This window comes from Sarcophilus harrisii, chromosome 1 (assembly GCF_902635505.1).
Source record: "Sarcophilus harrisii chromosome 1, mSarHar1.11, whole genome shotgun sequence".
NCBI lineage: Eukaryota > Metazoa > Chordata > Mammalia > Dasyuromorphia > Dasyuridae > Sarcophilus > Sarcophilus harrisii.
In genome coordinates, this window is record NC_045426.1 from 540709321 (window position 1) to 540735159 (window position 25839).

General features: G+C 31.9%; 1 protein-coding gene across 3 annotated transcripts in view; it reads right to left on the reverse strand.

Annotated features, from left to right (window-relative positions):
- CDKAL1 (CDK5 regulatory subunit associated protein 1 like 1) overlaps positions 1-25839 on the reverse strand; it is a 659925-nt gene that overhangs the window by 510830 nt on the left and 123256 nt on the right. For all 3 annotated transcript variants that reach the window (XM_031946787.1, XM_003760138.4, XM_012541612.3), the window contains exon 6: positions 1146-1242. In XM_031946787.1, coding sequence (XP_031802647.1) covers positions 1146-1242 — 97 coding nt within the window. The remainder of the gene's footprint in view (positions 1-1145; positions 1243-25839) is intronic.

The window sequence follows — 25839 nt, forward strand, 5'->3', positions numbered from 1 at the left end:
GATTTTTTACTATTAAAATTGAGCAAATTTAGTCATAAGTCAAAAAGGTTGATATTGGTAATTGGTAGTACTTGGTAATAGTAAGAGACTTAAACTGTGAAAAGGCTTTATCAAACTGAGGATAGGAGACATGAGAGAAAGCTCTGAGAACACTGACAATTTATTCATTGTACAAATGGAGTTAACAGAAAAAGCAGAGAGGTTTAGTGATCCATCCAACGTTATACAGTAACAGTGGCAGAGTGAAACCCAAAACTTATAATTTCTAATGTAATAGTAGTCATTCCACTAGGGCATGTTTCTCCAGCATCTTAGAATTACAGAGTTATATCCAAGGATAAGAAATACACTGGACATTGCAAATGGAAATTTACTATCTTCAATACTATGAAGAGTTGGCCATGCTATTACATTGATGAGGTATATTTTAGCTCACTTTATGAGATTAGTTACAGAATAAGAGTTATCTGTTTTATTTTTAAAAATTTAAGTTACTAAATTAAATAACTTAAAGGAAATAAGAATTAATTCAGACCTGCCTTATTACTAATTCAACAATAAAGTGAGTCCAATGTTTGTAAATACATAATATTTTTTAAACTATATATTTGTAAAATGTAAATTCAGTTTACTCCTCAAACCAAGAGAACTGAAAATATACACAAATGATAAAGACAAATAAAAGCTCTACAAAATATGCTGGCTTTCTGCAAAATTATTAATTATTAATAAGGGTACAGAAATTAGAAATAGAGAAGAAATTATTCTTATAGATGTCAAAAGTCATGAACTAAAAGTAATTATTTTGTGCATAATTAAAATTAAAATTTAAGACCTATTCTAAGCCTGAAAAGGCATGATATATACTTTGGGCACATAAGAGAAAAGGGAAGTAGTTATGCTGAAGTGACTTAAATTATCCATGTATCCATTCATGTATTAGGATTATAGATTACTTGTAAACTATTTCATTTTAGAAGCTTCTATTCAGCAGGAATGACATTGTAGAAATAGTCAGCATAGCTTTAGTTTCACCATCAGCACTAAATTACATTGAAATATAAAACACAAAAAATAAAAGAAATTTTACAATATAGGAATTATATATAAAAATTCTTTTATTTTTCTTTGTCAAAATGGCTTACCCCTATGATACTCAGGCCTTTAAGGTAATCCTGACGAGGCTGTGCTTGAGGAACACAACCAGCTAAAACCACTTTCTTGTCTTCCTCTTGAGCTTTTCTGAAAGAATTAAAAACAAATTATTATATTTTAGTAATATATGAACCTCCTAAATGGATAATACCTTCGAATTTGCCAAATGCATGAAACAATTTCTTCTGTCTAATCAAAGACAGAAATTTGCATGTTTTATTTCTTCCACTAAGTAACCTATGTAAACCAAACATTAATTCACTCTATTATTTTATTGTTAGATTAAAATATAAGTTATATAGAAACACCTCATAAATGGCCAAATTTTCCCAATTAGCTGTGATTTAATCCTCTGAATGTCAGGATGTTACCTTTTCTTACTATTTAGCAACCTTTTTAAACCAAATATATAAAACAAAATATTGCCTCTTCTCAATGATTCAGATTTATCAGTATTATTATGCAAGTATAAAGATACTTGCAGTTTGATTACACTTGACTGGTAAACAGATGAAGAGAACTAACTCTGCTCATTTAAGTCTGATTTTAAAGCAAGCTAACCAGTATTCAGGTCCCATTCTCAGTCAATCCTGCCAGAACCTACCTGCTCATGATTGACATTACAAAGTAACAAAAATTACTCAAACAAGTAAATATGAATAAACTAAAAGGAGAGAGCACTAGTAACGGGGAATAACGAAATAAGTTTCACAACTTTACACCTGGACATGCTCCAGCCTATCCTTTCTTATATACACTTATATATAATGCCATAGATATAGCATGACCAAAGCATAGTGGGATTATCATCACCAGCATTATACATACAATGAAGAAGCATCTGAGGGATGGAGGGGAGGAGACTTACTAAGGTAACTGTTAAGTGTCATGCCCAGGGTCATGCAGTTAGTAAGTGTTAAGTTTTTGAGGCTGGGTTTGAACTCAGGTTCTCCTGATTCCAGGGCTCTATTCACTACACTATCTAATTGTTGTTTTTTTTTTTTTAAATAGAAATTAAATCTATCTAAAATTCTTCAATTCTCTTGCTGTCCAATTCTTTTGTCACATTGTTGATTCACTGGGCTTGAATTCCAATTATAATTTCTAGGATTTTTCCATATAAAATTTTCAACCAGGTTACTTGCACTCTCTACTTGTACACACAATTTTTTTCATTCTTTAGACTATTTATTTATTTATTTTGTTTGTTTGTTTCTCGTGGATTGATTCGCTTCCACTTCCCAAGTCTAATTTTTAAGAAATTATTTTCTTTAGTGAGCTTTTATACCTCTTTTTCCTTTTAGCCAATTCTTCTTTTTAAGACGTTCTTTTCCTCTGTGAATTTTTTTTTAACCTCTTTTCCCAAGTTAATTCTGCTTTTTAAGAGTTAATTTTCTTCAGTGAATTTTTGTGCTTCTTATATTATTAGACCAATTCTTTTTTTAAAAAAACATTAAACTGTTTACAATTCCCATATGGAGAGATGATATTTATATTTCTTAAGAACTTCATTGTTAATAGGACAATTAAGAGTATTCATACACAGAGGGTACAGGTGTGGATTGACTACGATGGGATAATATGAAAAAAAAATAAAATTAAGAAGAAAGAGGAATGCATTGGGAAAGGGAGGAAAGAAAATGGAAGAATGGGGTAAATTATTTCACATAAAAGAGGCATGAAAGAAAGAGTTTTTACAGTAGGGAGAAGATGCTTGAACCTTACCCATATCAGAATTGACTCAAAGAGGGAATAATATACTCACTCCCTTGTGTGTATAGAAATCTACCTTGCCCTACAGGGAAGTAGAAGGGGAGGTGAATTAAAAAAGGGGAGAGAGAACAGGGATGGTGGATTGAGGTATATTATGGGCCAGAACTTGAAACAAGGTGCTAAGTCAGTGGAATTGATAGAGACAATAGTTATCTAGTTTAGCATGGTGCTTAACAGTTCTCTAGTTCAGTACATGTACTTAATACTTATAATAGTTCTACAAGATTCACACCTTTGATAAAAGAGCATATAAACTGGGACAAGCTCAGCCAGAATCAGAACTAGGGAAGACCAGAGAAGTGGTGGCAGGCTGTCCTCCTTCAATTCTCCACTGAAACCAAGATCCAGAAGGCCTCCAGAAAAACTACCCGAGTCCCAAGTGAAGGAGACAAGACTTTGAAGGAGACAATAAAGGATTTGGACTTTAACACCTGGCTGCCTTTGGGGTAATTACTGAACTAAAACTAAGGCTGTTCCCAGAGACCCTCAAAGAAAAAGAAACAGAGAACATTACATTTTAGAGAAGAATATTACAGAGATAGGCAGTGATCAAAAACAAAACACACTTTTGAAGAGGGAAAGTGTGAAAAGCAGGGAAAGAAAGAGAAAAATAAATAAAGGGAAAAAACCTGATAAGGGAAATAAACAAGTATTAATCATAACAGTGAATATGAATAAAATGAACTTATCCATAAAAGGCAAGTGGAAAGCAGACTGGATTAAAAATCAGAATCCAACAATATGTTATTTAAAAGAAACACACTTAAAACAGAAATATTCGGAGTAAGAAGTCAAGGAGATGAAGAACATTTTACAAAGGTTAGATATGATAGATCTCTAGAGAAAAGTGAATAGGAATAAGAACAAATACAACTTTTTATCAGAGCTACATGGCCATTACACAAAAAATGATTATGTAGTAGGGCATAAAAGCACCACAATGAAATGAAAAGTAGTAGAAATAATAAATGCATCATTTTCAGCTATAATACCATAAGAATTATATTCAAAAAAGGGCCATAGAAACATAGATTAGAAATTAATTGTAAACTAAATAATCTAATCCTAAAGGATGAGTGGGTTAAAGAACAAATCATAGAAGCTATCAAGAATTTCATTAAAAAGAATGATAAAAATGAGACAACATATCAAAATGCATGAGATGTAGCCAAAGTAGTTCTTAGATGAAATTTTATATCTTTAATGCTTTCATCAAAGAAAAAAAAGGGGAAAGAGCAGATTAATGAATTGAGCATGAAACTAAAATAAAACCTAGAAAAAGAACAAATTTAAAATAAGAAAAGTCACAATAAATCATTGGTTAATTTAATTAAAAACAAAAACAAAAAAGGAAGAGGAAACCAAATTACCAGTAAAACAAAATGAAAAGGGTGGATTCAACATCAATGAAGAGGATAATAAAGCAATTATAAGGGGCTAGTTTGCTCATCTTTATGCTAATAAATCTAAGTGAAATGGATGAATATTTTAAAAAATATAAATTGCCCAAATGAAATACTTAAATAATCATGCGCACACACACGCACACATCCAAGAGAGTGCCCATCAAAAAAGAAACAGATAAAGACATCATGATATTTAGATATAATTGGATATTATTGCAATAATTTAGAGGGAGAAAGGAAAGCAGATGAAGGAAAAAAGGACCATTTCAAAGAAACCTTTATAAAGAGTCTATATGAAATGACAGTATTGTGATAGTGAAAGTGATGACAAAGAAAAGAAAAGAAAGAATGTGTTTTTTCTCTCTATGCCGTCATTCTCCTCTCTCTTCAACTGAACTTTGAGCTCTAAGTTCAGATGAATGAGTTTTTGCCTCATTTTGCCAGACTTCCATTGCAGTTCTGACCTGTTTGCATGTAATAATATCTGCACTCTGCCTATTATCTACTATTTATTATCAGTTATTATATCTACTCCAAAAGATATTATTATATCTACTACAATAGATAATCTGCCTATTATCTTCTATTTATTATTAGAACTTAGGACTACATTCCTAGTAAGTTTTGATGGCTGAGTTTTCAGTCATCTTGCCTAGGACAAAAATTCCCTGTCACTTTTGAGCCAGTTCGTCAACATACAGTTGTGACCACATCTTCCCCACTTTGTTTATATATATATTATCCAACTTCACTTAAATGTAAATTCTTTGGAGAAGTAACTATTTGGTATGTTCACATTTGTGTATATCCTTAACAGAGCCTGGCACATAGTAAGAACTGAACAAATGGTTTACTTATATACCTATTAATAAAATATTTAAAAGGTGTTCAGAAGGAAATTCAAAGGGAAACATGGACAAGTAGAGCGATTTTGGAGCTATTGTGTTGAATTAATTATAAATTATTCTTTTTAAAAAATCAAATTGTATGAAAGATAGACAGTTTTATAATCAACTCTTGTTTTTGTCCTTTACATATGGAAATAATTTTGTTTACTGATATCTGTGAAGGCAATAATACTAAAAAATATTTTTAAAATTAAACGAATAGTCCTCAAAGTGACTGGATCTGGGCAAAACTATATATAAAGATACAGAGAAAACAGGCCAAAAAAAATCCACTAATGGATTATCTTGTATAAAAATTCCATTTTCAACTTAAATGAAACACTGAGAAGAATGTGTTCTAGTGATATATTTCATAATCAAAATTTTGATGATAGGAGTTAGAAGTGACATAGGTACGTACAGTGTTTCTATCTTGTGTTATTCAATATTATGCACATAATTTGCATTCAAATCTCTGGTAATGGACTAAGTTGTTTGGGGCAAATTTATAAACCCTAGTTGCAGTAGGGAAACTAGACTGGTCACAAAATTCAACTTGTACCCACTGTCAAAAGAGATAAGTGGACCAGTAAACTATTCATTTAACCTGGTATGATATTCTTTAAGTTATTATGCTTTTTGCCTGCTATTTCAAAGGCCATAAAATGAATATGTGCCCTAGGGCATTTTTAAATTAACTAAAATAAATTTACTTGTGTAGAAAGATACCTAAGTTCCTAATAACAGGTAATATTAATAAGTCTTCAAAAAGAAAGATAAACAGCTGAAATAAATCATATCCAAAAGTATGGAATACAGTTGGTATGAATTTAACTGAAAAGTTTTTGATGTTGATCAAATATTTATGATTTAGATCAATTCTACAGTCTTGCTTATTTAATAACTAAAATTGTTATTAAGGCTAAAGAACAAGGAAAATTGATTTGAAGATTTCTTCACAAATAGCAATTTGAAGGAAATTTTCAGGAAAATTCAAGGTCATTACTTTGTTCCTTCATTAAGGAAGATAAATAATGTAGGGGAAAGAGTACCAACATGTCAGTCTGATAAAATAGAAGCTACAATGAATTTGCAACAATAAGTCATGCAAATGAATATTTGCTTTGCAACTTACTCTGATGTGACCCTAGCCAAGTCACTTAATTAGAAATTTATAATAGATAAAGGACTTTTCCAACTTTAAATCTATGATCCTATAAACCACTGGGACTCATTTTTCTTCATGTTAAATAAGAAAGTTAGCTTGAATAATCACAAAGATAATTTTTCAGCTCCAGACCTGAACTCATTTTATCATATTTATTGTATAGTATCTTATACTGTCCTATCCTACTCTATCTAATTTAAGAGTTGTAGGTGAGGAAACGAATCCATTTTCTAATAATCCCAGATATTTAATATATGTGCAGGAAGTTCAAAGGATGTGGAATTACATCTGATGTGGAATACAGAAAGACATATTACAATAATGGGAAATAGAACCTTTCTGCCCATTCCTTTGCATCAAAAAATTTGTGGCCTGTACATTACTGTAATCACTTTTAAATAAATCAAAACCCTTTTAAGGTAGGTGCTCTGAAACAGTAAGACATTTTTATTTTTTCTACTATACAGAAATAATAGCTACCTGAATGTACTCTCTGATTAGTCATTTTAGCCAGGAGGCACAAATTAGATTGAGTCTCCTTGGAAATTAAATCCATTAAAAATTCTTAAATGAAGGAACTGTTCCACAGCTATTAATTCTATAGAGATATTAACTGCTCTCTCTACATCCCTAGAAAATCTACAGCATTCTAAATAATAATTTCTTAATGTCACTCAATGTGATGAAACTAGTGCCAATATTCATGTGACACTTTTCTGGACCAAAACAAATACACAATGATATTTTAGCTAGTCAGAGAACAAAATCTTTGTGAAACATTTCCACAAAGAACACACTTTACGCAGAAAGATAACTTATGTTCTAAGTCAATTATATACATTATAAGGATATAAACTTAGAATGACTTTAGAAACTATTACAAATATAGTTAGAATTATATTAAAAAGAATTAATATTATTCCACTTCAGAGGGCACTCACTTTAGAAAGGCAGCCTTTTCATTCCTCTTATGGATTCTCTCAGTCCCCAGAGAAACTAGTGCAAATTTCTCCTTTCTTCAGGATTCCCATACCGACTTTTCCCTACTTTGTTTTAATTGAGGATCTTGCTTCTTTAACTCAAAAATTGAGTGATTTTGATATTGATGTAATATTGATGACTGACTGACTGAATCCACTATGAATGAGAAATTGAGTGTACAATCAACTAATTACAGGCATTATCTTTCCTGCAGGGAATATGCTTTTTTTATACTCACTTCTATGTTCTCATCTACACTTTGGATAGCTAAAGTCACTACTTTAGTTCTGAATAAATGAAAAATCACTGGACTTCCCCATAATATTTTTTCCTCTTCTCTTTTTCCCATTCCTTTCTTGCTTATTCATTTAACTTTTGTCTTTTCTCTCTGTTCCTTACATCTCAGTAGAACTAGGACACAAAAACTATTCTGACCTTCTTATGGGATTTACAAGGACAAATCAAATCACTCATTCCCTTCACCAGAACATTTGAACCCAAAAGCTATACATATTGCAAATATTTTCTCTTGATCCTCACAAAGACATTCACAGTTATTACTGTTGTCATTTTACAGAAGCAATTGAGATCAAAGATGTTAAGCTCCTCAATAAATAATGACAGCTAAAATAATCAACACTAGATGGAAAAAAAATAGATTTTTTTAAAGTATATGATGAATTTGTTTTTTAAAAAGGTTATCATTTCTTCATGTCTACACAGTTGCATGAGGAAAAATTTCCAAAGATTTATGGTTATTTAAGATTATCCTAGTAAGTGAAAAATTAATTTTATTTAGGTACAATTCATCCTGTTTTGCCTGCACGATTAAGATGTGATTGAAAAAGCTCTTCGAATGGTTAAAGATTCTGCTTTGATCCACCAAAGAAAAAAGGGGAAGAGAAAGAAAACAGTCTTTGCTGCCCATCTTTGGATATCTTTTTAATTTTTCTATATATCTTAGAAGCCATATGAGAGTGGTTTTAGTAAGAGGATGTTATAGTTAGGGAAGAAGCACTAATTATGAAAATATAAGTGTGCTGAATTTGGGTCTGAAACTAACCTTGTGGGGAAAAAAAGGAAGAAAAACCAAATATAAATAAATTTCTGGATATGACACTGAAGAAAATGAATAATTCTAAATATTAAAAGATGAATCAACAAAGAAATATATTTAGATTTTGTATTTTAGCATCTTCTGGTAATATGTACTAATAAATCATATAAGAAAGAGAAAAGGTTAAAAAATTTAGAAGTATTTCTATATCATAATTTCACCATCTCTTTTTGTTGTTGTTGTTCAGTCATTTCAGTAATCTTTGTTCTCCATTTAGAGTTTCCCTGTCAAAGATACTGGAGTGATTTGCTATTTCTTTCATTTTACACATGAGGAAACAGAGGTAAACAGGACTAAATTACCTGCCAGCTCACACAGTTCACTTTCTGAGGTTAGGTTTGAACTCAACTGTTCTTGATTCCAGACCCACAATTCTAGCCATTAAACCAATGACCATCCCCTATCATCTCTAATATCCCTGATTTATATTGATATCTTTCCACTTCTGTGAAAACATCATTTGAAACATTTGAGATGAAGCAGGGAATAGTTAAAAAAAAAAAAAAAAAGCATCTGATAAAGACATTAAAGTGACCTAGTTATACCTTTAATTGTGTAATCTTGAATCACTCATTGTATCAGTGATCTCAAGTTAAAAGGGACTGCAGAGGATCTTTCTCCTTTTACAAATTAAGAAGTGGGGAATCAAAATGGTCAGACCTATAAATTAGTATTATCACTTTTATAACTATACACAGAATGGATTAAGGAAGGGAAAGATAGCTATTGCAAGAAGGAATGAGGGCGAAGATTAATGTAGTCATGGTGCAAGATAAAAGAAAAAATTAATCCTAAAGATGTTGAAGTGGAATCAATAACTGATTGTGTATTTGAGGTGAATAAGAAAGAAAAGTTGCAGATGGCTCTTTACAAAGTTGGGTGCCTGGAAGAATGTTGTTAATATAAGGGGAAAAAAAAAGGAAAGTGAAAGGAAAAAATAGTTTTAGGAAAAAAGATATTTAGTTGTTTTTTAGACATGCTATGCTTGAGATACTTATGAAAAATACTATTGAGTATATACAGCAAGATATAGGAGTGGAACTAAGAAGAGAAAAAGGGGCTAGATATAGAAATCTTAAAATCATTAACATAGAGTTGAATATAGGAAATCTTATGAGATAGCTATGAAAGAAAGAAGAGGCTAAGAGGCCCAGTAAAGACATGAGGTGGAATACCTACATAGAAAGATTCTGTCTTGGATCTTATTTTAAAAAACAAAAAAGATCAGTCAGATAGCTAGGAAGAGAATCAAGACAAAGCAATATCCTGAAATCTTAGGGAAGAAGGATTATCTGGGAGGAAGGAATTGTTAGCAGTACTGAGGAACAAAAAGGCTTGAACATTATGGAGGATCATCCATAAAAATATCAAGCTGCAAGAAGAGATAAAAGCAAAAAGAATAAGTAGAAAAAATAATAAGATGGATCATCTCATCTCAACCTCTAAGACTGAAGCAAAAATATGAAAGTGATGGAACATTGTTGCTCTATAAGAAATGATGAACAAGCTGATTTTAGAAAGACTTGAGAAGAATCACACAAACTTATAATGAGTGAAATAAGCAGAACCAGGAATACACTGTACATAATAACAGCAAGATTGTGTAATGATACTATGAAAGACGTGGTTCGGTGATCCAAAGCAATCCCAATACACTTTAGACAGAAAATGCCATCTGAATGTAAACCAAGACATACTATGTTCACTTTTTTCCTTTTTCTTATGCTTTTTTTTCTCTCGTAATTATTTCCCTTTTTTTCTGATTTTTTTTCTGTCATATGATTAATAAAGAAATGTGTATTTTTTAAAAAAAATTAATGTACATATATAACCAGGAAAAGAAAACAATAAAAAAGTTTTTTTTAAAAAAGATTATGCAACACAGTGGGGAGAAAAAAAGACTTGAGCAGAAAAGAAAGACTAAAAGTGATACTGAGGTTATGTGAAATATGAAAACAAGAAGAGGAGTTCAGGAAGGAAAGATTCCATTGTTTTGGTGAGGCAACTGGCTAAGTGATTTGCCTAGGATCACACAGCTAGTACGTATTAAGTGTCTGAGGCTGGATCTGAACTCAGATCTTCCCGAATCCAAGGCCAGTGCTCTATCCACAACGCCACCTAGGTACCCCAAGATTCCATTTTTTCAATGAAGAATGTAAAGGTTTCCTTTGCTAAGAGGAAGGGGGGAGATAATAACAAATTATTTGAGAAAAGAAGATTTGTAATAGCATCTATGAAAAGTATAATATATCATTGAAAGGATGTATTACTATGCAAACTCAAGAGTCCAAATGAAACTATAAAATTTGCTCTATGCCTCCTAGTTGCATGATTTCCTCTGGAAGTGTCCAGCAGTATATCAGAAGCTCAAAAGTCAGAGGAGAAGAATAATTCAGACTCATGTTTTAGAAAGCAAAGAGCAACAACAGGAAAATGGAGCAAGGGATTCAGGAGTTGAAGGTGATGTAAAGTTAAACAAAGATAACATCGAAAGTCCATTCAACTATTAAAACTCCATATATTAACTCCAATATGACATGTTCTAAGATCATCAAAATTCAGAAGAAGCCCTTTATTTCTCATTTATAGTGGTCATGTATAGTGGAAAAAAAGGGAATTTCAACTGCTTCCAAATCCTTAAGGATACCCTTGAAGGTAAACAGATTGTTAAAAAAAAATTATAATAAATCTGCTAATTAATGTTAAATGTATCCAATAGATATAGAGGGCACACTGAACAGACTTTAAATTAGGAAAGAAAAAGTTACAAAATATAGGTGTCTTTTGGTGCTCAAATCTAATTGATTCTTACAGACTTTCTTACTCCACATACAAACCTGGAAAGTACATGTAAATTAAGAGTATTTTTTAAATTAAAAGAGAAAATAAATTAATAAATAAAATAATTATCCACAGGAAAATTTAACAAATGGACAGTCAACAAATGACAAAAATTCTGAAGACTTTGCTTAGTTAGTATAAGCAAATGACTAGCCTGACTTTATTGAAATAAAACAACAAAACAATGTAACCATTTGGAATTAGTAGTCTTCTTTTGTTTGTCTTTTCATAAAACCTGTTGACAAAAAACTTATCCTTTTTTGATTTTTATCTTATATAAGTGTTTATAAATATTGGAGGAATAGGTTTGAAATTCGTCATCTCAAAATATTCTTTTGGATTTTTATCATGTGTAGGAATCATAAACATTGGTAGTACACGTTTGGAAATTTGTCATCACCATAAACCAGTGGCTCTCAAATTTTTGTTTTCAGTATCTTTATCTTATTAAAAATTATTGAGGATCTCTCCAAAGCATTTTTTATCTGGATTATATTTATAGACATTTACCATATTGGAAATAAAAACTATTTTTGAATTTGTAGACCCTCTAGAAGGGTTTCAGAAATCCCCAGAATTCTCTAGACCATACTTTGAGAACCACTGACATAAACAATTTATTTTGCCATATTACAAAGGAAGAAATGGCAACTTATTTGGGTGAGAGGAGGAATGAGAAGGATGAGAAAAGGAAACAGTGAATAAAGAAAGAGAGGGTAAAAATATGTGAGAAAGAACAATACTTTTTTTTTTTTAAAGAAAAAGCAATTTCAACAGAATTTAAGATGATCAGAGTACAACTAAAGAAGGAAATAAGAGAGCCTAGAAGAAATGGAATAATAACAACTCAATTGGGAATTTTGACTCAAAGCCCAAAATCAGGAGGTATCTACAAAGACACACATCAGGTTGTTCTAGGACTTTTCCCTCCCCTCAAAAAAATAAGAGAAATATACACACAAGAGAGAAGTAGATTAAGAGAGGAATGTCACTGTACTAGGAAAGGTTAAAGATACAAGAAAGGTATCTGATAAACTGAGAAGGTGAAGCCCTAGAGTATGTCAGAAGAGATCAGAATCAAAGGCACAAGTAGGTATGTCATTAGAAAGGAAAGATACTTTGCTATGTCAGGAAAAAAAGAAAATGAAGAAGAAAGAATGAGCATAGAAGTATTTCCAAAGAGGGAGTAAGAAACACCTGATAATCTTCATCTTCCCAGTAAAGAAGATATGAGAGAAGAAAAAGTAATTGGGATTGGAAGACTGTCATTGAAAACTTGGCTGGAACAAGCAGAATTCCTGTTCATGACAGGTCTGGTAATGAAAGAAGATAATGCACAATTAAATATATGCGGTAGTATTACAAAATCAGAGAATACATTTTAAGGCAAACAGTAGATCAGGAAGAGGAACTGGGAGTTCAATACCAATGGGTCATAAAAGGCTTTAGTGATTGGTGATTCAATACCATGGATAGCTCACCAAGGCACACCAGAAAACTTTAATCTGGAGTTTTTCATTGGCTCTGTCCTTCTTCAAAATGCTGATTGTCTTTTCTGCTAGGCTTACTCCTTATAAACCTAGGGGACAATGCATAAAGTCCTTTTTCTTCCTCTCCCCATTAAAAAATAAAATTAGTAAGTTATTGCTTAAGATGTCATAATGACAATGATTTGGAGTCACAGAACCTGAGTTCAAATACTTGCTCTGACACTTACTACTTCTGTGAGCCTGAAGAAGTCTTTTAACTGCTAAAGTTTCTTTTTCTATACTATGAGGACACTGGATTAGATCAATGGATTTAACACTACAAGAACTAAAATTTCAGAATACTATTAAAAGTATTCTTAAAAAGGACCAATGGAGATAGTAGGAAAAAATTGTTTTCAGAAGGAAATATAAAATGGGCTTGTAAAAAAAATCTGTTTTAAAGCACACTTGGACTGATAAGAGAAATTATAGTAAATTATTTTTAAACGGCTTAAAACTTTTAGGAAAACTTTTGCATTTATTAGTACAATTAACAAGCCTATTCCTTCTGCACTTACAGAGTGCCAGGCACTATGCTTAGCATTTTTGATATTAAAAAAAAAAAATTGTCCTCAATGTACTTACATCATAACAAAGAAGAAAACATGACAATAACTACATTCATACAAGCTACACACAAAATTGGTTAAGGCAAGCTGAAAGAGAAAGGCTTTTGTAACTGAAGGAACTGGGAAAGGAAGAAGATAAGATAAGCTAGTTTTGGAAAGAAGTCAGGAACAGTAAAACAGGTAAAAGGACAGCATTCTAAGCATGGGGGACAATGAAAGGGCATGGAGTCAGGTGATAGAATGCTATATACAAGAAACTGCATTTGACAGAAAGGTTTTTCTGGCTTGACTAGAATTTTTACTGCCACGGTCATGTCCAAGAGATTGGTCCAGCTGGGGGTAAATATATTCCTTATGAATAAAGCATCTATTCTTTCAAGGGAGCAGGTAGCAGTGGGGATGGGGAGGGAATAGAGAGAAAGATGTTTATTATACTAGGTGGAAGAGAATCTACATTATAGTTTTTTCTTTGGAATTATTCCCTTAGTTTTCCACTCTTACTTACTTGCTGCTATCAAGGTGGCCAGGACCCAACAACTCCACTATTTCTTCTAATAATTGCCTCTACATATACTGTGTCTAGATATTATTCTCATAACTCTTAGGTGTACTTCTTTAAACTACTACCCTCTCTAGTCCCTTCTGTTTCTTCTTGAATTTCTACCAAGGTTTTTAGAATACACATCATTACAGTTATCACTAGCTAATGAGATCACTGTAGGCAAAATTCAACAGCAAAAAAAGTTAAATTTGGGAACATTTATTAAGCATCGAATATATGCAAGATAGTGTGCTTAAAATCTCTACTGGAGAAACATATAAGCACAACTTAAAGATAATGAAATAAATAAAAAGAATAGATCCAGGCAAAGTGCTATAAGAAATATGAGAAGAGAGATGAGTTTCTCCATGAGATCTTAACAGGAAATTTCACAGAATAGGGTAATAATATATTATATATAATATATAGAATAGAATAGGAAGAATAAAAAAATATATATGGCAATAGTTATAACATTTTTTTTGTCCACTAATTCCTTTAAAAATGTATTGTGAAAATAGAAAATTTCGATTATACCAAACTGAAAAGTTTTTGTACAAACAAAACTAATGCAGACAAGATTAGAAGGGAAGCAATAAACTGGGAAAATATTTTTACAGTCAAAGGTTCTGATAAAGGCCTCATTTCCAAAATATATAGAGAATTAACCTAATTTATAAAAAAATCAAGCCATTTCCAATTGAAAATGGTCAAAGGATATGAACAGACAATTCTCAGATGAAGAAATTGAAACATTTCTAGTCATATGAAAAGATGCTCCAAGTCATTATTAATCAGAGAAATACAAATTAAGACAACCTAAGATATACTACCCACCTGTCAGATTGGCTAAGATGACAGGAAAATAATGAGATTGTTGAGGATGCGGAAAACTGGGACACTGATGCATTGTTGGTGGAGTTGTGAACGAATCCAACCATTCTGAGAGCAATCTGGAGTTATGCCCAAAAAGTTATCAAACTGTGATACCCTTTGATCCAGAATGTTACTACTGGCTTTATACCCCAAAGAGATTATAAAGGGAAAGGGATCTGTATGGCAAGAATGTTTGTGGCAGCCCTGTTTGTTGTGGCTAGAAACTGGAAACTGAGGGATGCCCATCAGTTGGAGAATGTAATAAATTGTGGTATATGAATATTATGGAATATTATTGTTCTGTAAGAAATGACCAACAGGATGATTTCAGAAAGGCCTGGAGAGGCTTACATGAACTGATGCTGAATGAAATGAGCAGGACCAGGAGATCATTATATACTTCAACAACAATACTATATGATGACCAGTTCTGATGGACCTGGCCATCCTCAGCAAGGAGATCAACCAAATCATTTCCAGTGGAGCAGTAATGAACTGAACCAGCTACGCCCAGGGAAAGAACTCTGGGAGATGACTAAAAACCATTACATTGAATTCCCAATCCCTATATTTATGCCCACCTGCATTTTGATTTCCTTCACAAGCTAATTGTATAATATTTCAGAGTCTGATTCTTTTTGTACAGCAAAATAACAGTTTGGTCATGTATACTTATTGTGTATCTAATTTATATTTTAATATATTTAACATCTACTGGTCATCCTGCCATCTGGGGAAGGGGGTGGGGAATAAGATGTGAAAAATTGGAACAAGAGGTTTGGCAGTTGTTAATGCTGTAAAGTTACCCATGCATATAACCTGTAAAGGCTATTAAATAAATTAAAAAAAAAATGTATTGTGAAATCCAAGGTAATTTAACACACTTATAATAACTGCAGAGTAATATTCATTAAGTGCTTATAATAACTATCATTTTTGCTCCAAACTGAAATTTATATAATAATTACAAAATGGATAATTTCATTCTACCTAAAAATATGAAAAAACTGAAAAATTATGAAATGTGAAGTTATAAAGCACTCATAAAATTAACAGTGAAAATTTTGCATAGGACATTTTATAAGAATTTAAAGAAGTATTACATCAAGACTTCAAAACATGCTAGCTATTCTCTACAATACTTCAAATCAAAAGTGTTTTTGGTCTTGTTATTTTTATAAATTTTGGTGAATATAAATATTTTTAATGAACTAAGTAACAACTTGGAAAATTTTTTTTAACATAATATCAATTCCATTTAAACAATGTTACTATTAGACTTGTATTTGAACAAAAATTTTCAGTATTTATCTCAACACCAAATACAGTATAAAATCTGGTTTGATGTTGATTTCTTTCTATATTTTGACTTAAAAAAAGAATAAAATTAAAATGCTACTTCACACAAATATGTACTAGACAATAATAAGAGAATGAGAATCTATCTTTCTGACTAAAGAGAATTTTTTTATTTTTAGCCATCTAGGCAATCAATGAAAATAAAGTAATTATGTAAAATGTTTATGTTTCTATTGGCTAATAAGAAGTACTATCTGAAATGATAAATGTATTTAAAGTACAACTATACACACATATTCAATTTGAACAATGTTTATATAAAAACCAACCTTTGTAAGGAAAGAATCTCTTCAGCTATGAATTTTTTCTCTTCTACCCCTTGCACACCTGTTATACTGTCCCAGAAACTCTAATGAATGACTAACCAATGTTGCAAATCAGTTTGTCTGAAAATCCCCCATAGAAAAGAATAGTAACATAAGTGGAAGAAGAATTTAAATAGGAAAGCAGCTTTAATACTATGATGAAAGGAAATATAAAGTTTATTTTGGCCAACACTTGTGATGGTCCATTATAGTTTCTACAGAGCTAGTAATAGGCATGTCTAATAATCATAGTTTTCAGACAGTCTGACATTTGTGCTACAAGAACACAAATGTTTCTAGCATCTTGATTATGTGATTACACAGCTGATGAGGTACAATTATGGGATAATAGTGGAGAATGAAAATGCTGCTCTGTTGCAATATACAGAATTCAAATGAAGGTGCAGAGTAAAGAATGCAAATAGCCATACATCTGACCATTCATTGAGAATGTGATGGCACTCCAATGTCAAACCCTTGTGAGTTTGGAAACAATTTAATGACAATTTGAGAAACTGCAAGAATGCCTTGTACTCAGTCAAAAGTGGTCAGAATTTTTGATGTAATTGCTGCACTTACACCAAAATTGTTGTCCATAATGGTTTGGAATCACTATAGAAGTCACTGGGTAGTTTTTCAGAAATGGTTCAAACATGTACTTGCTTGTTGTTACAAAGGAAAAGTAAATTTGTAAAATAATTTTAAAGGGTACCTAAAAAGTTTTAGCACAAATCATTAGGCTACTGTCAGAAATAGCCAAAGAGCTAACAAAGGACTAAATGTGAACTACTGATATATTATGAAATGTAGACAAAGAGAGGTAGAAGAAAGGAGTCCAAGACATCAATAACTTATTTTTTGCAAGAGGTAACTATTTATTGTCTGTGATGTCTTCTTGTTTCCTTCATTCCTTTCTTTCCTCTCCTTTCTTGAGGTTATAAGAAAACTTCCCTTTAGGTAAGTAACATATTATGTATGTCACCAAGAAATTTTTATATATATAAAATACATAAAATAATTTTTGTTAGGAATCAAAATACTTTACCTCAGAGTGTTCAGCTAGAAAACAGAACTCTTATCTACTTTAAGACATTCATTTTTCTTCCTGCCACTTTTCAAATAAAACTTGGATCCACATGAATTCAATACTATTAGTCATATATTAAAGGAAAAAGAATACATTAATTGATAAAAGAAAAATGGTTACAATGATTTCTAATGAATAGAAATCATCTGTTATAACTCACTTATTCTAATGATGAGGAAACAGTCTCGACATTTAAATTACCTATCAACAGACATAGTTAAATAAAAGCACAGCTATATAAACAAACTTCAAATCCAGTATTTGTTTCACTATGCTCTGATGACTCTATGATATTCACTTACATAATATACTTCTTTACCGTGATTCACAAGAAAAAAATGAAAGATTTTGATTGAATATTTCATTAAAATGAATAGGCAAAAGCCAAATTAGGCTAAAAAGTATGAATTATTTTTGAAGATTTATCTTTTTTAAGTGGGCCAATTTAATGAGTATTGCTCTTTTTTCCCCCACAGTTTTGGTCAACAATGATTTCATTTTATTGAGAGAAATCAATTATCTGTTTCCAGGAACACAAAAGGAAAGTAAAAATCTAATATGCTACTAATGACCATGAATCACAACTATAAAAACAGAATATATCCTAGATCATAGAAAATATTTTAAATTTAACTTTAAAGCAGAACAAAACAATAAGTATGGTAGTTTTTCTAATAAAAAAAATTAAGCATAAACAAGTTTATACTTCCTGCCTGATTTTGTTTATAAATGTCTTCTCAGATAAAAGAGTTCAAGAATCCTAACATGTGACTCAGGAGAACAACAAAAATTCTCTGTCTACAATGATAAAGCAGTGTTTGGAAACAAGAAATAGGAAGAGGAGTGGATATGAGTCAGCAAAGTACAAAACATAAAAGCTTAGAGCCCTTTTAAATGTTGTTTTCCCTGTAAAAGATGGCATAATAATTTACAGTTGAAAATCTTCAGCTTCAAAGTGACCACTTCCATTGCAAAGAAACCCAAGAAATCATCCTAAACTGAATCTGAATCCGAGAGAAATTGCAGGACCAATCTTACTTCCTAATCCCCCTACAGCATGGATTACTTGGAGACATTTTTAATAATAAAGACTGGGAATCTTTTTTAGTTTTTGGGACAATTCATACACACACACACACACACACACACACACACACACACACACAAATTCATCATTCTGAAATGACATCCTAACATTTACTAAGCACCCACTCTCGCCTAGGCACTTGGAAAAAAAAGAAATACAAGACTCCTTGAACTAAAGGAAACTATATTCTATTGAGAAGTTTTCAAGCTAGACAAAAGTAATGGGAGGTAGGGTATGAAAAGCCACAGTGAAAGTGCAGCTTTCTTGGCTAAGAGATGTAACATAAATACAATAAAAAGAGAAGAAAGTAGGTACATGAATAAATACATAGTTAGTCCTTGAAACCAAACTGGATATATACCTCCTTCTGTACTTAAGTTATGGTACTGGATTTATGGCTAAACTACATGACTTCTACCCCTGGATCTGCCACTTATTTTTTGTGTGACTGAATCACGGGGCTTAAGTTTCTCTATTTATAAAATGAAAGGATTAGAAGAAATGGTCTCTCAAATTGTATTTACCCCTAGATCTGTGATAATTTCTCAAACTAGTAACTCATAGTAAGGACTAGAAACATAGTAAGAAGTTAACTTTCATAGAGGTAATGACCAAAAAGGAGTCTTTCCTTTTAGATAATTTGGGAAAAGTGGATCACAAATACATGGAGATGCACGTGCATTCACACATACACAAACACACATATACACACACAGGATCTAATAAATGGATATTGGAGTTTAATAGATTTGGAAGAAAGCTATGTATTTGTAATATTAAAGATAACAAACATAATTTATTCAGAAAACAGCAATTTTGCAAAACAAGTCTAAGAAGACCCTAAGTGCAAAGCAACTGGTTTTTAGCATTAAACAGTCTGTTTTAAAAGTAGAAAGCTCTCTTGTAAGTGTGGAGGAGATTTGGTAACTCACAATTATAATGGATGGTGATCATGTCCTATAACCAACTACTGAGGCAATAATCACAGTGAGGAAGCAGACAGGTGTTAGACGGTAGCTAGTTACCATAATGCCAAATAATATCTGCACCCCTTTTTATGTTGTTTCAGCACAACAGATAAGAATAAGCTAACTCCTAGATAAAACTAAAATGTTCAGATGTTATATCAACATGATAAAAGCATTCTGTGATTAGTGAATAATAACTGTAAAAGAGATTTGTTTTCTTAATTCAACACCCAGTAGTCAAATATTCTATCATTCTGCACTGAATTAATGGCTTACAACTAACCCAGACAGTTCCAAACACGTGACAAATGAAAGAACCAAAACACTGTAGCCACTTGCCAGATTGCTACTAGAACAAAAGTACAGCAGGTGGTCAGTCATCAACTGCTCCAAATGAAATTATCCCGCACAGAACATTATCCCCATCATCATATAATGTTGTTTTTGTGTAATGCTATCCAACATATCCAATTTTCAAAATTAATAGAAAATTGTTTTTAATGATAAACCACAATAGAAGACAATAATGATCCCAAATAATGTTGTTCAGTCCTGGGTAAAAAGAAGCTCTCTTAGTATTCCCACATCCCTATCCCCATATTTGTTAAATGAAGCACTGCTTTATCTGGAACAAATCTTGAGGCTGAATATACTCAGCCAGGTGGTATACCAGGGTCATGTTTTTAAATAACAGATGGCGCAAACTTTCCATCTTTATGAGAAGCCCTATAGGACTTTTATAAGTGAAATTGTCTTGAAAGTATTTTATACAACACAATTACTCACATGACTCATCACTTCATTTTGTAAATATAGCAGCAGTGAGACAGCTGCTACATTAGTGAGTTAGGCAATACTTAGAAATAGCAGTAAAATATACATGTGTGTATGTGTGAATATAGATATAATTATTCTTAAGTATACCTTGACCTTGTGTTTTGCTTATGCAAACACAATAAAATGTTCCTAATTAAGGCATTTAAAAGGTGGAAGTATATTCTGATTGAAAGTTGTATTAAAAGATTTGGGACTTGAAAATATTTAGTACTGGGGAGATACAAAGATGAGTGAAACACAGACCACAGGACTAAACGAAAGTGAGAATATATGAGAATGGTAATTTAAAAAGTCAAAATAATATAAGGGCCAATAATGAGATATAAACTAACATGCTATAAGGGTTCAGAGAACACCTGCTGGGTTGGTGTACACCTGTAATTCCTGATAGTAAGGAGGCTGATTTCACCAACTCAGGGGTTCTGAGCTGGGGCTGATCTTTGGGGCTCACTCACTACTTCAACCACAATATGGTAAGCCCTTGGAAGAGCGGGCCACTCAGGAGGTTGACAGAGGAGCAAATAGATCCAGATAGAAAACAGAGTAGATGAAAGCTCTCAGTATCAAGCCTTCTAGAGGATACTCTACTTCTAGTCTAAGTAAGGATAAGGAATCCAGTCTCTCACCTCCTCCTTACCCTCACCCTGGTCCAAAAAAGTCCTCAGAGACTCAGGATATAATTTCTAATAAGGGAACTAATTCAGAGACAGATTCATGGTAGAGAAAGAATTTGGCCTGGACCTTGCAAAATGATTAGAATTTCAAAAGGGGAAGGGAATGGCATATAGGAATGGAGAATAATATGGACAAAAACAGGTGAGAAGCATAGAACTTATTTACAAGAAAAAGTGCGGATGGTGATAAGGCAGGGAAGTAACTTTTAAGTCTGATAAAGAGTATCAAATGCCACCTTAGGGAATTTGGATTTAGTAAACAAGAAGCTTTTTGAATAGGGGGATAAGATGCAGAATATTGTTAGAATAATTTATAAGAAATTGAAAAAAGCAAGACCATTTAAGACTTAGATACCTAATTACTACCATGATGTATTCATCCCCTAAAACTTAAATGACATTTTCTAGGAAGTCCTATTAAGTCTTCCTTGCATTAAACTGTTCTTTGTTCCACTTTTATATACAACCATCTCATCAAAATTCAAGTCTCACAAGAGAGCTGGTGAGTAAAACTCAATTACTAGGTTAAAGGAAAATATGTAGAAATCTCCTTTTAGGGAAAATTGGCAAAGTATAAGAAATAAATAAGGCACGAAGCCACTATTAAAGATTTTTAAGAAACAGACCAACCTATCCTGTCTACTCTAAATACACTGGTAGCCATACCCATAATTCATATGGACACACACAGAAATACAGAGCTTCTGTCTTGTCATGACCACTATTTTTAATGACAAGGGATCTTGGCTTAATATACTTAAAAATACTGTGTTCTTTAAAAGACTGCTCATTATGTGTGGCAGGGACAATGGCAGCTGCAACAGAAGAGTTAATCCAAAAAGCATCATATTCAAGAATACCATATACTTGTTTAGCACTACCTGGGAAAATGCTAATTAAAATGTGCTGATTACAGCAGCGAGAAAGCACTGGTAATAGTTGGTAAATCTAAAAAGTATGGTAGTAATATAAATCTACAACAGGGAAAAGGAAAGCTATGTCATTTTTTAAACACATTTTTAATTTTTGAAAATTTATTTTTAAGCAGTTCCTATCATTAAAAAAATCTTTACAATAAATAAATACATTCAAGAAAAATACACATGGTCAAGAATGCATGTCTCATTCAGTCCCTTGAGTCTGTCCATCCTTCTGTGAGGAGATAGGCAGAATATTTTAATATCAGGATTTGGGAATTAAAGTTATTCATTAAATTAGAGTTCCTAAATCTTTAAGTTGTTTTGTCTTTACAATGAATTGTTCTACTCAAATTTATTCAATAGAATCCTTTCCACATATATCTGAAACTGCTCCTTTTGTTACTTCTTAGAGAGCAATAATATTACATTATATTATATACCAGAACTTGTTCAGTCATACCCCAACTGATGGGCACACCCTCTGTTTCCAGTTCTATGTTAAAACAAAAAGAAATGCTATACATATTTTTGTGCATAGTGTCCTTTTTATCTTCCTTTGATCTCTTCAAGACATGAGTTTAGCAGTGGTATTGATGTATTTCAAAGAATATGCACAATTTAGTGACTTTGGGGGTACAGTTCCAAACTGCTTTCCAAAAATACTGGGCTATAGAGCAGCTTCACTAACAGTGCACCAGTGTGCCTGTCTTCCCCCAGTTCCTCCAATAAGTGGCATTTTCTTCAACAATAATTTGATGACAGCTTTGATTTATTCCACTGAGAACTGCCTATCCTTATTCGTTAGTATTTACCTACAGGAAAACAACAATTGTTATAATCAGGGTATCTCAAAAATCTTAATGCAGTTTAAAACTATTAAAGGTTAAATCAGTCCTTTACATATTGTAGATATTGGCCCTTTATTAAACTTACTGTAAAGATTTTTTTTTCCTTCCAGTTAACTGTTTTCCTTCCCATTCTAACTGTAGTAATTTTGTCTGCATAAAAGTATCTCAATTTTACCTAACAAAAAATACTACATCTTATTTTCAGTCCCTCTCTGACCCTTCTCTGTGAAGAGATCTTCCTTGATTCTCAAATTTGTTTATGATGTGAATTTTCTTATATAAGACATTTAACTATTTAGAATTTATTATAGTATATAATGGAAGATATTAATTTACAACTAATGATTGTTTTTTAATTTTCTAAGCAAGTTTCCAAAAGGTAATTTCCCTTGTACATGTTGATTTTTGTCTCCTCCCGATAAATATTATTACTTTTATAGTTTTTTAAAGTAAAACACTTGTAGTATAATGGGACTATCACTGAAGAAATAAGTTAATCTTAATAGGAGTACTGTTATTTACATTTTATATAATTGAGAAGACCTAGTTAGATTTTACCTTTACTTTTGTAAGAAAATAATATTTTACAATTGTATTCTTATAGTTCCTATCTGTGTTGTGAGAGGTGAACTTCTATATATATTTTCTGTAGCTATTTTAAATTGTATTGCATCTTGTGCTTCTTCCTCTGGGTTTTTATGGTAATGGTTAGAAAGGATCATGATTTCTGGGAGTTGATTCTATATCCTGTCATTTTACCACAGTTATTAATTCTTTTAAATTAATTTTAAGCTCTAGGCTCTTCAGACAGGCAGCAACCTATAACCTGAAGGGAAAATATGATCCATTATCTGTTCCTGTAAAGCGTGCAAATTAATAATTTTAAAAACAAATTTAAATATGTAAATTTCAAATTTCAACCAGTGACCATAGTCTGCCAGTCTCTAATATAAACCATCATATCATCTACAAAAAGTGCTAATTCTCTTTGTTCTTTGCCTGTGCATATTCCCTTGATTTTTTTTTTCTGCTCTTATTGTTGTAGCTGATATATCTAGCACAATGTTAAATAATAATGGATATCCTTGTTTTCCTCTAATCTTATGGGGAAGGTCTCTAATTTATTCACAATACACCAATATTAGCTCTTGGCTTTTTGATAGATATGTATCTTTATCCTATTAAGGAAAAATCTACTTATTTCTATTCTTTTCAGTTTTTAATAGAAATTAATGTTCTATTTTGTCCAGAGTTTTATTTTTTATATCTATTTATAAAATCACATGATTTGGATGGTTTTTCCTAGTAGTAAACATTATCTGATCAAAATACAATATTTTGGTGTGTAGCTCTAGATTCTTTACTATTTTTTTAAAAGAAAATTTTCTCTATATTCATTAGGAAGATAATGATTTATAACTTTCTTTGTTTTCACTCTTCCTAATTTAGGTATCAAAGCATATTTTATTGCATTGTGATCTACAAAGAACATACTTATTTAATAGCTCTGGTTTTCTGTACAAGGTTTTTATGTTCTAATCAATGGGTTTAGGTAAAACTGCTATAAATGGTTGAGAAATATATGTTCTTCTATCTATTCCCAGTTAGCAATCACTAGAGTTTTATCATAATAAACTTTTCTATAATTTTATTTAAGTACTTCTTTCTTGTTTTTGTTTTAGGTTTTTTAATTAATCTAAAATAACATTAGCATATAGAACTCATATTTTCACTATCTCTCCCTGTAAATCAATTAACTTTAATATTCAAATAGTATTCCATTCAGTGTATGTATAAATATGTGCAATATATCAATATTAATATATTATCTGATTCTTTTAAGCATAATTCACTTGTCCTGTTTATTTCTTTTAACCATGTCTATTTTTGCAGTTGCTTTGTTCAAGACAATTAAAGTTCACATGAAGTATATTAATTTTCCATGTCACCTGATTTTAATTTAATTTGGTCAGTCTTTGTTTCCAATGTATTTCTAATAAATAACAATATAATGCTAGATTCTGTTCTCTAATGTTTCCACTATTCTTTTTGTTTTAATGTGAATTTATCCTCCATACTGTTCTCTAATACTTTTTTTTCTTCTTACCCCATTTTTTTTAATAAAGAAGATAATGAGAAAGAGATAAGAGCTACTTCCATTATGCTGTTTTTCCTGCCCTCACTCTCAGATATCACTCAGAGGTTTTTTCCCCTTTCTTTCTCTTTAATCCTTCCTTCATACTCCACCCTCCAGAACAGCAGTTACCTTTGTTTATGATTACTCCTCCTTTATATTCTACCTCTTTTAATCCTCCCCCATCCCTCTCCCTGCTCCACATTTTCCAGTCAAGTTTGATGAGTTTTCTATGTCAGGTTCTTTGTGTTTGTGTATGTGCATGTTTGTGTTCTCTGCTTGTCACGACTGTGAAAGTGTTCGGTTCCCTTTGTGTTCTGCCCTAGACGTTTCCAGATGCTGTGCAGTTATCGGCCTAACCCAGGCTTACATCTGTCCTACGAACACAGAACATGGAGCTCTTCACGACTCTGAGGGGCTGCTGAGTTCTGCAGCTACAAACTTGGAACGCCCCCAAGGCCTGTAGACTAACCACTGCCTTCTTCAAAGGAGTTTATACTAGTTGCCCTCTCCAGTGCTTAATCACCTTGGGGCTTCCTTGATGGAAGTTCTTATGCCAGGCTTTCTTTCTTTGGACAGGTAGGTTTCTGAATGTTCCCTTTTGCCAATCTGGGATAGACAAGGTATTTATTGCAATTTCTCTCTTTAGTTTCACACAAATTACTCTTTTTGTAAAATCTTTTTTGAAGTACATATATGGGAACTGGACCATGATAATCCCATTTATTCTACCATGTTGACCAGAAGTCAAAAAAGCTATGTTGCTAAGGAAAATTA